Source organism: Prionailurus viverrinus, chromosome A2 (assembly GCF_022837055.1).
Source record: "Prionailurus viverrinus isolate Anna chromosome A2, UM_Priviv_1.0, whole genome shotgun sequence".
In the NCBI taxonomy this organism is placed as follows: domain Eukaryota; kingdom Metazoa; phylum Chordata; class Mammalia; order Carnivora; family Felidae; genus Prionailurus; species Prionailurus viverrinus.
This window is the reverse complement of record NC_062562.1, coordinates 10,170,494-10,184,223: the sequence shown is the minus strand read 5'-3', so window position 1 is coordinate 10,184,223 and position 13,730 is coordinate 10,170,494. Positions and strand designations below refer to the sequence as shown.

The following is a 13,730-nucleotide window of genomic DNA, read 5'->3' as shown; positions in this document are numbered from 1 at the left end:
TTATCCCCTTTCTCCATCACTGAACCCTCCAGGCTTTTGTTTCTAGACACTTATACACTTTGCGTGAAGGTTAGTCAGTGCTCAAGGTTATTCCTCAAACGGGTGACAGAATTCCTCATTAAAAGTATAGAAAATATGAGCACTTGGGGAAAATGTTAAGTGTGGGAAGTGAATACCTATTCAGAGCTGGCATGGAGATGCTGGAGGGGATAAGTTCCGTACAAAAATGTTGGATATTCACTTTTGATGCAAAATAAGAATTGTAGCATTTCAATGATATTTTCAATGTTCATTATTGAGAAAATTAGTCATGTTATTTTTTTGTTCCCTGGTAGTCACCTCCAGCACATGAAACCAGGAAATGATACACATATTTCAGAATTTTTTCTTCTGGGATTTTCAGAGGGTCTAGAACTGCAGCCCCTCATATTTGGGCTTTTCCTCTCCATGTACCTGATCACTGTGTTTGGGAACCTGCTCATCATCCTGGCCGTCAGCTCTGACTCCCACCTCCACACGCCCATGTACTTCTTCCTGGCCAACCTGTCCTTTGTAGACATCTGCTTCACCTCTACCAGTGTCCCAAAGATGCTGGTGAACATCCAGACTCAGAACAAAGTCATAACTTATGCCGGATGCATCACACAGATGTACTTTTTCCTACTCTTTGCTGGATTGGACAACTTTCTATTGTCTGTGATGGCTTATGACCGATTTGTGGCCATCTGTCACCCTTTGCACTACACGATCATCATGAAACCCATCTTCTGTGGACTGCTTGTTCTGGTGTCCTGGACGGTGAGCATCCTGAATTCGTTATTACAAACCTTAATGATGTTGTGGCTGTCCTTCTGTACACAAGTAGAAATCCCCCACTTTTTTTGTGAAATCAATCAAGTGGCCCAACTTGCCTGTTCTGACACCTTTCTTAATGACATGGTGATGCATTTTGCAGCTGGATTGTTGGGTGGTGCTTCCCTAGCAGGGATCCTTTACTCTTACTCTAAGATAGTTTCCTCCATACGTGGGATCTCATCAGCTCAGGGCAAGTATAAGGCATTTTCCACCTGTGCGTCTCACCTGTCAGTTGTCTCCTTATTTTACTGTACAGTCCTAGGAGTGTACCTCGGCTCTGCTGCTACCCAGAGCTCACGGTCAAGTGCAACAGCCTCGGTGATGTACACGGTGGTCACGCCCATGCTGAACCCCTTCATCTACAGCCTGAGGAACAAAGACATAAAGAGGGCTCTGAAAAGAATCATTGGGGTTCCAGGGACGTAAGGGCCAATTGTCCTGGGGCTGAAGGTGTGCCCATGATTGCAGGGCTCAGAGCCTCAGAGACAGGAACTGCTATCCCTCTATCAGACTGTGGAAGTAGAATCCGATCTTTCTTTTTCTTTCCTGGAATTTCCATTTGTTTGATTTCAACTTCTCTATACATTTAGTAAATCATTTTATTAAGCTTCTGCTCTGTCTGATGTACAGTTTATCCTTTGTCCATTTTCATATGTTCCCAATGTTTTCCCCATCCTTGGGTCACAAAGGCCTGGAAATTTCTGTATCTTACAATGGAAAAGTTGGATTTCTTTTTCTTTTTCTTTTCAAGATTTTATTTAAATTCATGGTAGTTAACATATAGTGTAGTATTGGTTTCAGGAGTAGAACTTAGTGATTCATCATTTACATGCAACACCTACCACTCATTACAAGTGCCCTCCTTCATGCCCATCACACATTTAACCCATCCCCCCACTCACCTCCCTCCAGCAACCCTCACTTTCTTCCCTATCATTGAGTCTCTTACGGTTTGCCTCCCTCTCATTTCTATTTTATTTTTCAGAAGTTGGATTTCTTAAAAAAATTTTTTTTTCAACGTTTTTATTTATTTTTGGGACAGAGAGAGACAGAGCATGAACGGGGGAGTGGCAGAGAGAGAGGGAGACACAGAATCGGAAACAGGCTCCAGGCTCTGAGCCATCAGCCCAGAGCCTGACGCGGGGATCGAACTCATGGACCGTGAGATCCTGACCTGGCTGAAGTCGGACGCTTAACCGACTGCGCCACCCAGGCGCCCCAGAAGTTGGATTTCTTAAAAATATTTTCATTTCAAATGACTTCTATCATGCCAAGTAGATTTCCCCAAGATTTCCCAAAAGAATAATCATTCCTCATATGGAAGAAAACTACACTTGGCCACTAAGCTCTTTACATAATTCTATTGTCCAGAAGAATACAAAACCACTGTGTTCACCTTGAGTCTGTCAATCTTTTTATATCATTACCTTAACTACTCTTCCTGAGAATGTGGACTCTAACAGCGTTCCTTAAAATGAACAGGCTAAATGTCAGGCTATTGACATCAATGTCTAAGGTAGGAAAGCCCAGGCACTCACCTATGCCCATGAACATTCCCAGACATTTCCCTGACCAGAGCCTATGCTGTGACTGCACTGGCCCTTGGGGTACTTACTGTGATTGCAAGGCACACCTCCACAACACCTATCAGAGAACTCTAAAAAAACAAGGTTTATTACTTATAGTTTCTGCAAGGAATAGGCAGAAAGGTCTGGAGGGACCGTACAGAAATTCAGGAGAGAGAGAAAGGCCACAATGGCAGGCCCTGCCTTTATTGGGGTCTCTGGTCAGAGTGTCTAGGGGTTCGCAGGATCCCTCTTTGTTGACAAATTTAAAACAGAAATTCTGGCACAGAAAGGAAAAATCAGGGTCACTCATGTGTCAGTATATAGGTTACCCACGGCTTTCTGAAGAGGTGCTTCAGGCTGGGTGTGTTCTGAGTAGTTCTCTGGTGAGTAGAAGCATTCACCTAGGTGTCTAGAATGCCACCATCACCGCTTGTTCATAAAGTCATTGGAAATAAACCAGAATAACAGAATGATCATGACTGCGCTCCTCAATTGTCAGATCATGTGCCACAAATAAAAAGCAGCATTTTCTGGGGCCACTGGGTGGCTTAGTTGGTTAAGCACCTGACACTTGGTTTCAGCTCAGGTCATGATCTCACAGTTGATGAGATTGAGCCCCGCTTTGGGCTCCGCTGCTGACAGCATGGAGCTTGCTTGGGATTCTCTCTCCCTCTCTCTCTGTGACTCCATCACTCTCCCCCACTCTCCGTCTCTCAAAATAAATAAATAAACTTAAAAAAAGCATCACATCTTCTAATTGCCTCAGGTCTGTTCGCTTGGGTTATTGTGTCAATCAGCTACTGCTGTATAACAGGCGGTCCTTGTCAAATGAGATATCATTATACCTTTACAATCAAATGGAATCATTTTCTGGGGAGCGTTTCTGATCTCTCCTGGGCTCCTCGTGGGTCTGGGGTCAAGTGTGAATCTCTACCTTGTGTTTCTAAGGCTCATGTGTGGTATTGTGTTTGGCTGTAGTGCTCTTCTGTTTTCAGTCAATTTATGGGCTCTTGTTACTACATTTGTACATGGAGGTTAATCTTCTACTTACAGAAAAAAATTTGTTTATTGTGGGAATTACTTAATGTAATTCCATAGTTCATAGACCCATATTAACACTTGGCTTTCTTCCTCATTAGAAGTGCTATCTCCCACCCCTCTTAAGTGAGAATCAGCTACCTGGTCTCCAGATCCTACCCTTAGCTATGCACCATTAGATTTTTTCCCACTGAATTAAATCTTTGGAGTATAATTGTACACACTAACCTGCATATGTAAAGTGTACACTTTGGTGAATTAAAGGAACTACACAAAAATGAAGAGTACTCAGTGCAAGTTTCTATTTGTATATAACTTAAGACTGTTACATAGGCTTTAACTGCTTTGTTAGGTAATTACTAAAAATTTAAGCATCCCGGGCATCGTATTCCCTATTTTTGATGGTAATGTGGGATTTGAAACATACCTGCATATGGACATTGCTGGGAATGATAAAATATGTGGAACTTCTTTTTTGACCTCAAAGAAAACATTTTAGGGTAATGGTTGTGTCTTGGGTATGTATGTGGTTGCATACATTTTTCTTGCAAGTAAGTTCAGTCGTCGCATATGCACACACACAGATGCATTTATGATTTCATCTTTTATGTTGGAAGGAAACCTGAGAGAGAACTGGGGAAGATGGCATTGAAAATAATCCACATGAAATGGTTGAATCAACATGAAATGAAAGGATGCAGAAATACAGACAAAGACTGAAATGACAAAGAATGACTTTAAGTTTGACCAGACTTCCTTCCTGTCTCACTGGCTCAAAGGCCTCATAGACCACACTCACATTTATGCCCTGAGGAATTCACTCTACCAGCTAATGGGACAGAATATCTCCAACTCGATTTAATTCTTCCTTTCTACCTACTGTGTTTTTGATATCAATTGCCCTTATCCAACGGAATCTGATGAGAGAATTGAGTCTTAAACTCAGTTCCTGCAAAGAATTTTATTGACTATGTCCCTATGAGATTTTTACTGCTGCTGTAAACTATCCCCACACTAGCTGCTTAAAACAAACACATACACACGTTTACAGTTTTGGAGTCAGGGCTTGGAGGGAGTCTCATCGGGCTAAAAGCAAGATGTCTGCAGTGTTGAGATCCTTCTGGAGGCTCAGAGGAGAATCTATTGCAGTCTCCGTTGCTGGCCACCTCTTCCTCCACCTTCAGAGCCAGCAGGGTAGCATTTTCAAAGTCTCTGTGACACCAACTTTTTGTCTCCTTCCTCAACATTTGGAGGACCATTATGGTTACCTTAGTCCCACCTGGACAATCACAGTTAACCTTTCTTTTTGTCTTTTTAAAAAATCTATTTTCCCTAAAAAATTTTTTAACCAAAGTGTAATTAACATACAGTGTTTTATTAGTTTCAGTGGTACAATATAATGATTCAACCATTCTATACATTTCTTAGTACTCATTAGGATAAGTGTACTTTCTTTTTAAAGTTTTAATTTAAATTCCCTTTCATTAACATACAGTGCAATATTAGTTCCACGTGTACAATTTGGCGATTCAACACTTCCATAAAATACCAGGTGCTCATCCCAACAAATGCAATCTTCAATCCCCATCTCCTATCTCCCCCTACCTCCCCTCTGTTAACCATCAGATTGTACTCTATTATTAAGAGTCTGTTTCTTGGTTTGCCCCATTCTCTCTCTCTCTCTTTTTCTCTCTCTCTCTTCCTTTGCTCGTTGTTTTGTTCCTTAAATTCCACATATGAGGGGCACCTGGGTGACTCAGTCATTTGACCTTCCAACTCTTGTTATAGGCTTAGGTCATGATCCCAGGGTTGTGGGATTGAGCCTGCATTGGGTGCTGTGCTGAGTGTGGAGCCTGCTTAAGATCCTCCCTGTTTCCTTGCCCCTCTCCACCTCTCATGCTCTCTCTCTCTCAAATAAAAAAATTCCACATATGAATGAAATCATATGGTATTTGTCTTTCTCTGACTGACTTATTTCACTTAGTGTTATCTTCTCTAGCTCCATCCACGTCATTGCAAATGGAAAAATTTCATTCTTTTCTATGCCTGAGTAATATTACATTACACACACACACACACACACACACACACACACACACCTCTTCTTTATCCATTCATCAGTTGATGGACACTTGTGTTGCTTCCATAATTTGGCTATTGTAGCTAATGCCGCTAAAAACACTGGGGCGCATGTATCCCTTTGAGTTAATATTTTTGTATATTCTTTGAGTAAATACCTAGTAGTATAATTGCTGGATCATAGGGTAGTTCTATTTATAACTCTTTTGAGGGCTCTCCATACTGTTTTCCACGGTGACTGCAACAGTTAGCATTCCCACCAAAAATGCAAGTGAGTTCCCCTCTCCCCACATCCTCACCAATGCCTGTTGTTTCTTGTGTTGATGAACTACAAAAGACCCCGAATGGCCAAAGTGACCTTGAAAAAGAAAAGCACAGCTGGAGGCACCACAATTACAGACTTCAAGTTATATTATAAAGCTGTAGTGATCAATACAGTATGGTACTGGCACAAAAGCAGACACATAGACAACGGGACAGAATAGAAAACCCAGAAACGGACCCACAACCTGTGGTCAGTCTGACACAGCAGGAAAGAAAATGCAACGGGAATGAGAGAGTCTCTTCAACAAATGTTGCTGTGAAAACTGGACAGCAACAAGCTAAAGAATGAAACTGGGCCACTTTCTTACACCACATGCAAAAGTAAATTCAAAATTGATGAGAGACCGATAAGTGAGACAGGAAACCATCAAAATCACAGAGGAGAACCAGAGAGTAACGTCCTTTGACATCAGCCTTGGCAACTTCTTTCTAGATGTGTCTCCTGAGGCAAGGGAGACAAAAGCGGAAATAAACTATTACGACTTCATTTAAAAAAAAAGATAAGTGTCCCCTTAATCTCCTTTATCTTTCTCACCCATCCCCCTGCACAACTCTTCTGAGGAAGCCATCATTTATTCTCTATATTTCAAGTGTCTGTTTCTTTTGTCTCTTTTTTTTCTGTTTTGTTTTGTTTTTTTAAGTTCTACTTATCAGTGAGATTATGTGGTATTTGTCTTTCTGACTGGCTTATGTCAATTAGCCTTATACCTTCTAGGTCCATCTGTGAAAATGACATGATCTCAATCTTTTTTTGTAAATGAGTAATACTCCATTGTATACTATATACCACATCCTCTTTATCCATTCATCTATTGATGGACACTGGGGTTGTTTGCATATCTCAGCTATTATAAATAATGCTGCAAAAAAACACAAGGGTGCATATATCTTTTCCTATTAATATTTGTTTTCTTTGGGCGAATATCCAGTAGTGCAGTTAGAGGATCATGTTAGTTCTATTTTTAATCAATATTTCATTCCACGAGGCCTCACCAATATACATTTTCACCAACAGTACACAAGGGTTTCAATTTCTCCCACCATCACTAATCTTTCTATCTTACTGTAAGTTGATTAGCAATCCTGTTCAATCTGCCACCTTAATTCTCCCTTGCTGTAAAAAATAACATGTTGATAGGTTCCTGGGGATTAGGGTGTGCACATATTTGAGAGGCCCTAATTTTTCTAAGAAAGTGTTTTCAGAAGTGTATTAATTTGTGTCACCCAAGGGTCTGTATATGAAAGAAGCAAACACAATTTACACAGCCTCTAAAATGAGTGGGTACATTATTCCCTCAAAATGAGATGCAATGATGATCTTTGGTGTGGAAGACCTAAAACTTCCTAAGCCTATCTCTAACACAGGATCCCAGGCTTGCTCATCAAAGAGTGGTCTATAGACCAGGATTCATGCATCAATATCACCCAGAAGCTTGTTCTAAAGGCAGAATCTCTGGGCCACCGGGACTTGTGATTCAGCTCCTGCATTTGTAGTGGGATCGTGTAGAATCATGGACACCTTGCAGACAAGGTGAAGTTGGAGAAGTGTTGGTCTAGAATAGGTGTTCTCACTTATTAACTTTGACATCTGGGACAGCATAATTCTATTTGTGGAGGGTGTTTTCTTACGGACGTAGGTGTTGAGAGCATCAGGCATTACCAGCCATGCCCAGGGGAAAATTCATTTCTGGTTGAGAACCACTGTCCCCAAGCTTGAGAACTAGAAGCATCCTGACAGAATCACACTCATGGCCCATCATATACTTGAACAACGACTTCGGGCAGATCACTAGATGCCACCAAGTGCTATTCCTGCATGGAGAAGGGAGTTCAGAAATGTTGCTCCTCAGGGATAACATGTTTACAGAAAACTGAATCAAATAATCCCCATAAGGTGTTCAGTACAGGTGATAGCACATACAAAGACCTAAGAATATATCTTATAATTAACAAACACTTTATAAGTGGGACCGAAGGACAGCTTTTAGCTTGAGATAAAGTAAGAAATTCCTAATAGTAATGGCAAACGTATCTTGAACCCAATGTGCGTAGTGCCCAAGGTTTATTATCAGAAGAACCAAGTTCTCCACCTCATTTAAAAGAAGAATAAACATATCTGGAGATTGCTCTGTCCCCACCACAAGTCAATGACTTGAAGATGAAGAGACCTAGCCCTAGTGGGTTCCTCAGTCTTAGACCTGGAGGAAACTATAACTGGGAGCTGAGATAAGGTGCTAGGAGATTATCAGGAAGGAGGCAAGTTCAAAGAAAAGGAGTAAAAAAAAATCCACCTGGATTCACTACTTCTAAAGGAGTCTCTTGGGAACAGATTCCTTAGAGAAATTTTCTTTGGGCACAAAAGAATTTTCCACTTGGAGCCATGCTGGAGTTAGAAGAGGGAAAATGTGTCTAATGAGCAGATACAGGGAGTTATATATAAGGCCGGTCTCCTGTCTGTCAGCCTGTGTGACCTTGGATGGGAAGGGGCATGGTCTTTGTCTGTTTGCTCTGAGTCCTAATTCTGGCTGGAGACCGATGCTTCCCTCCTTCCTGCTGTCTTGGCTGAAGACAGAGCTTTCGTCCCTATTGTCTGCCATCCAGGGAGGAAATCAGATTTCCACAAGGAGACCTTTTCATCACACGCCCCAGCCAGGTGAGTTCAGTACCGCGGTGGGTCAGGGCAAGTATAAAGTGTTTTCTACCTGTGTGTCTCACCTCTCGGTTGTCTCCTTATTTTATTGTATGGGCCTCGGAGTGTACCTCAGCTCTGCTGCTACCCAGAGCTCCCACTCAAGTGCCACAGCCTCAGTGATGCACACGGTGGTCATGCCCATGCTGAACCCCTTCATCTACAGCTTGAGGAACAAAGACATAAAGAGGGCTCTGAAGAGAATCATTGGGGTTCCAGCGATGTAAGGTCTAATCATTGTGGGGCTGAAGAAGTGCCCGTGATTGCAGGGCTCAAAGCTTCAGAGCCAAGAACTTCTGTTCCTGGATCAGACGGTGGAAGTAAATTTCTGCTCCTTCTATTTATTTCCTGGAATTTCCATTTGTTTGTATTCAACTTGTCTATACATTTATGTAACTCACTTTATTCAGCTTTCTGCTGATACGTAGACAGTTTCTCCTTTGTCCATTTTCATTGGTCCCCTGTGTTTTCTGCAACCTTGGACCACAAATACCTAGAAGTTTCTGTATCTTACATTGGGGAAGTTGGATTTTCTAAAAACAATTTCTTTCAAATGACTTATACCATGCCAAGTAAACTCCCCTAGATTTTCCATGAGCATTGTCATGAGTTATATTCTTCATATGGAATAAAGCTATGCCTGGCCAGTAAGCCCTCTCCATAATTTTATTGTAGATGAACACACAAACCACAGTTTCACCTTGAGACTGTCGATCATTTTATATCACAACCTGCATCATTCCTCCTGATGATGTAGACTCTAACAGTGTTCAGTTTCAGCCTCTGGCTATTGACACGGTGCTCTGGCTATTGAAAGCCCAGGCACTCACCTGTGCCCACGTGCTTGTGGACATTCCCATGCACATTTCCCTGGCAGCCTATGCTGTGACTGCACTGGCCCTTGGGTTCTTATTGTAAGTGCAAGAAACACCTCAGGAACACCCATCAGAGAACTCTAAAAATGCAACGTTTATTACTCAGGGATCCTGGAGAGCACATGGGACACCCTAAGGCCATTTGGGGAGGTGCCAGTGGGAGAGGGAGACATTGAGAGGGAGGGAGAGAAAGAAAGAGAGAGAGAGAGAGAGAGATAGCACTGCTGAGGTATCTGGTTTATTGAGGTCCATGGCCAGAGTGACTAGGGTTTTGTGTCTCACACCTTAGTGGACAATTATATATGAGTAGATTTTAACTACTGAAGGGGAAAAGCAGGGTGATTCATGGGAAGTTATTTGAGTTTGCCAGGGCTTTCTAAACAGGTACTTCATGGCAGGGGCAGTCTAAGTAATTGTATCACACACCTGACAATATATTTATTCAACATGGTGGTCTTTGAAATGGATGCCTCAGAAATCAAAAGCTTAATTTCAGGCACTTACTCTTACCATGCTACTGTATTTCATAACTGGTCTTCTGGTTTATTCTGTTATTCAGCTCGGTGTCCAGAGAGCCTACCATAGCCACTGGCAAACCTGATTAGCATAAGGTAACTCCCAGTCGAGTCTTAGGGGAAAGACACACTTGAATAAACAGATCAACCTGTTATTTTCTTAGTGTCAGGATGACATAAATATGAGGCCAAATTTCAGAACACGCATTTTGTTACTAAACAAAATTTTCTTTTCTTTTATTTTTTTCCTTTTCTCTTTTCTTTTTTTCTTTTTTCTTTTCTTTTTTTTCTTCCCTTCCCTTCCCTTCCCTTCCCTTCCCTTCCCTTCCCTTCCCTTCCCTTCCCTTCCTTTCCTTTCCTTTCCTTTCCTTTCCTTTCCTTTCCCATCAGAGTTCATGCTGTGCATCTATGTATTGAAGATTCATGTCCACAACTGAGGGGGCTTATTCATTGAGGTACAGGATTGCTTAATGTCTTCTATGTTTTATCACTGAATTCTCTTCCTATTCCTACTTGAGAACTTCCAATGTTACCTGCTAATGTGACTCTTTATGGTGTTACATGAAATAACTTCTTTTCTTAATATTTGTCATAAATGCTAAGGGATCCAAATGAACACCATCAACATCATCCATTTCATACCTCCATCTTGCCCTGAAATCTCTCCCACCTGCATGACCAGAGGATGCTTCACATGAGAGCTGGATGTCCTGCTGGCGTGTGGCTCAGGGTCCCCAGTTCTTCTGCACAAACGTGCATGTCCTTCAAACTCTCCCAGTAACCCTGAGAGGAGCCCACATGTAGTCACTTGTTCATAAAGTCATGGGAAGTAAACTTGCATCTCAGGATGATCATGACTGCTCTCCTTGATTGTCAAATCATATGTCACAAATGAAAAGCAGCACATGTTCTGATCGCCTCAGTCTGTTCACTTGGATTATTGTGTCAGTCAGCTATTGCTGTATAACAGGCTGTCCTCATCAAACAGGATATCATGATGATGCCAGGTCACCCAGCACAATGGTGAAAAAAGAATTCTTGAGACATTTTATGGTGCACAATTATGCTTTTATTATGACTTATGGACAGAATCTGTGGGCAGAAAGAGCTACACTTGGATTGTGAAGAGTGACTGATGATATACTTTTAAGTTTGTGGAGAGGCGGAGTAGAGATAAGGAAGTTTCTAAGGAATTTCTGTAAGCTGAAAGTGAGGTTGACAGGACCTTGGTGGTCTGGCTCTTTTCAAGATAAGGTTGCTATCAATCTCTAATAAAACATAAACATGAAGGCAGCCATGAGTTCCTGTAGAAGTGTCACACTTTACATGTCTTATGGATTTATCAGTGGGCTGCAAGTTGACATTGACTTTTAGCTACACTTCTCTTGCTTTTGTTCTTCTCATCAATAATAGCTTTGCAGTCAAACGGCATTATATTCTTGGAAGCATTTCTGAACTCTGCTGGGCTCCTTATAAGTCTAGAGTCGGGTGTGAATCTCTCTGTTGTGTTTCTAAGGCTCATCCATGATGCTATGTGTGGTTGTAGTGCTCTTCTGTCTTCAACCAATTTATAATCTTATTACTAATTTTTTATTTTTATTTTTATTTTTTTAAATGTGAAATTTATTGTCAAATTGGTTTCCATACAACACCCAGTGCTCATCCCAAAAGGTGCCCTTCTCAATGCCCACCCCCACCCACCCTCCCTCCTACCCCCCATCAACCCTCAGTTTATTCTCAGTTTTTAAGAGTCTCTTATGGTTTGCCTCCCTCCTGCTCTAACTTTTTTCCCCCTTCCCCTCCCCCATAGTCTTCTGTTAAGTTTCTCAGGATCCACATAAGAGTGAAAACATATGGTATCTGTCTTTCTCTGTATGACTTATTTCACTTAGCATAACACTCTCCAGTTCCATCTATGTTGCTACAAAAGACCATATTTCATTCTTTCTCATTGCCATGTAGTATTCCATTGTGTGTATAAATTTACTACATTTTTATATGTAAGCTATTCTTCTATTTATAAATTAAGTGAAATTATCATGTGTATTCTTTTTTTTAATTTTATTTTTAATTTTTTAAAAATTTACATCCAAATTAGTTAGCATATAGTGCAACAATGATTTCAGGAGTAGATTCCTTAGTGCCCCTTACCCATTTAGTCCATCCCCCCTCCCATGACTCCTCCATTAACCCTCAGATTGTTCTCCACATTTATGAGTCTCTTCTGTTTTGTCCCCCTCCCTGTTTTTATATTATTTTTGTTTCCCTTCCCTTATGTTCACCTGTTTTGTCTCTTAAAGTCCTCATATGAGTGAAGTCATATGATTTTTGTCTTTCTCTGACTAATTTCACTTAGCATAATACCCTTCAGTTCCATCCACGTAGTTGCAAATGGCAAGATTTTGTTCTTTTTGATTGCCAAGTAATACTCCATTGTATATATATATACCACATCTTCTTTATCCATTTATCCATCAATGGACATTTGGACTCTTTCCATACTTTGGCTGTTGTTGATAGTGTTGCTACAAACCTGGGGGTTCATGTGCCCCTTCGAAACAGCACACCTGTATCCCTTGGATAAATGCCTGGTAGTGCAATTGCTGGGTTGTAGGGTAGTTCTATTTGGTTTTTTGAGGAGCATCCAGACTGTTTTCCAGAGTGGCTGCACCAGCTTGCATTCCCAATCATGTGTATTCTTTGAATTTAATTCCACTGCCTTAACACTTGTTTTCCTTCCCTGTTAGAATCTATCTCCCAAACCTGTAATGGACAGCTTCTGTGCTCTCAATCCTACCCATAGCCCTGCACCATAGAGATTTTCCCTATTAATTAAATTATTAGCATATAATGATGCTCAATAATCTGTATTAAAGTATACAGCTAAACATAACTTCCTATGAATCTTGTAAGCAAGAATGAAATGCATGGAAATTAATTTTTTACTCCAAAGAAAACATCCAAGTGTAGTGGTTGTGTCTTATGTGTTTGTGTGCATATACTTTTTTTTTTTCAAGTAAGCTCAATCAGATGTGTACACCCACATATGATTTATAATTTTATCTTTGAAGTTGAAAGAAGACTTGAGAGAAAGTTAGAGAGGATAGAGAAAAGAATGGATGCTTGAATAAACATAAGATAAAAGGATGCAGAAATAAAGGCAAAAGTTTCCATTGCAATGGGCGACCTCAATTTTTGTTTTTAAATGTGTTTAATTCAAGCTAGTTAACATGCAGTGTAGTCTTGGTTTCAGGAGTAGAACCCAGTGATTCATCACTTATATATAACACCCAGTGCTCATCCCCAAAAGTGCCCTCCTTGATACATATCACCCATCTAACCCACCCCCCATCCACCTCCCCTCTAGCAACTTTCAGTTTGTTCTCTGTCTTTAAGTCTCTTATGGTTTGCCTCCTTCCCTATTTTTATGCTATTTTTCCTTCCCTTCCCCTATGATCATATTTTTAAAAATAATTTATTGTCAAGTTGGTTTCCATACAACACCCAGTGCTCATCCCAACAGGTGCCCTCCTCAATGCCCATCACCCACTTTCCCCTCTCCCCACCCCCCATCGGCCTTCAGTTTGTTCTCAGTATTTAAGAGTCTCTTAGAGTTTTCCTCCCCCCAGATGGCTATCCAGGGGAATTCTACCAAACATTAAAAAAGGGTTAACACCTATTCTTTTGAAGCTGTTCCAAAAAATAGAAATGGAAGGAAAACTTCCAAACTCATTCTATGAGGCCAGCATTACCTTGGTTCCAAAACCAGATGAAGAACCCACTAAAA

At 41.0% G+C, this 13,730-nt stretch overlaps 1 protein-coding gene across 1 annotated transcript; it reads left to right on the top strand.

Moving 5' to 3' along the window:
• The first annotated feature begins 273 nt into the window (after positions 1-273).
• LOC125161200 (olfactory receptor 7A17-like) lies at positions 274-1,281 on the top strand. Its single transcript, XM_047850863.1, has one exon. The coding sequence runs from the start codon at positions 274-276 to the stop codon at positions 1,279-1,281; it is 1,008 nt and encodes a 335-aa protein (XP_047706819.1).
• Positions 1,282-13,730: the final 12,449 nt, after the last annotated feature.

Excerpts from the sequence above, each read along its gene's own strand:
- LOC125161200 (XM_047850863.1), top strand. The coding sequence starts at position 274 with ATGATATTTTCAATGTTCATTATTGAGAAAATTAGTCATGTTATTTTT.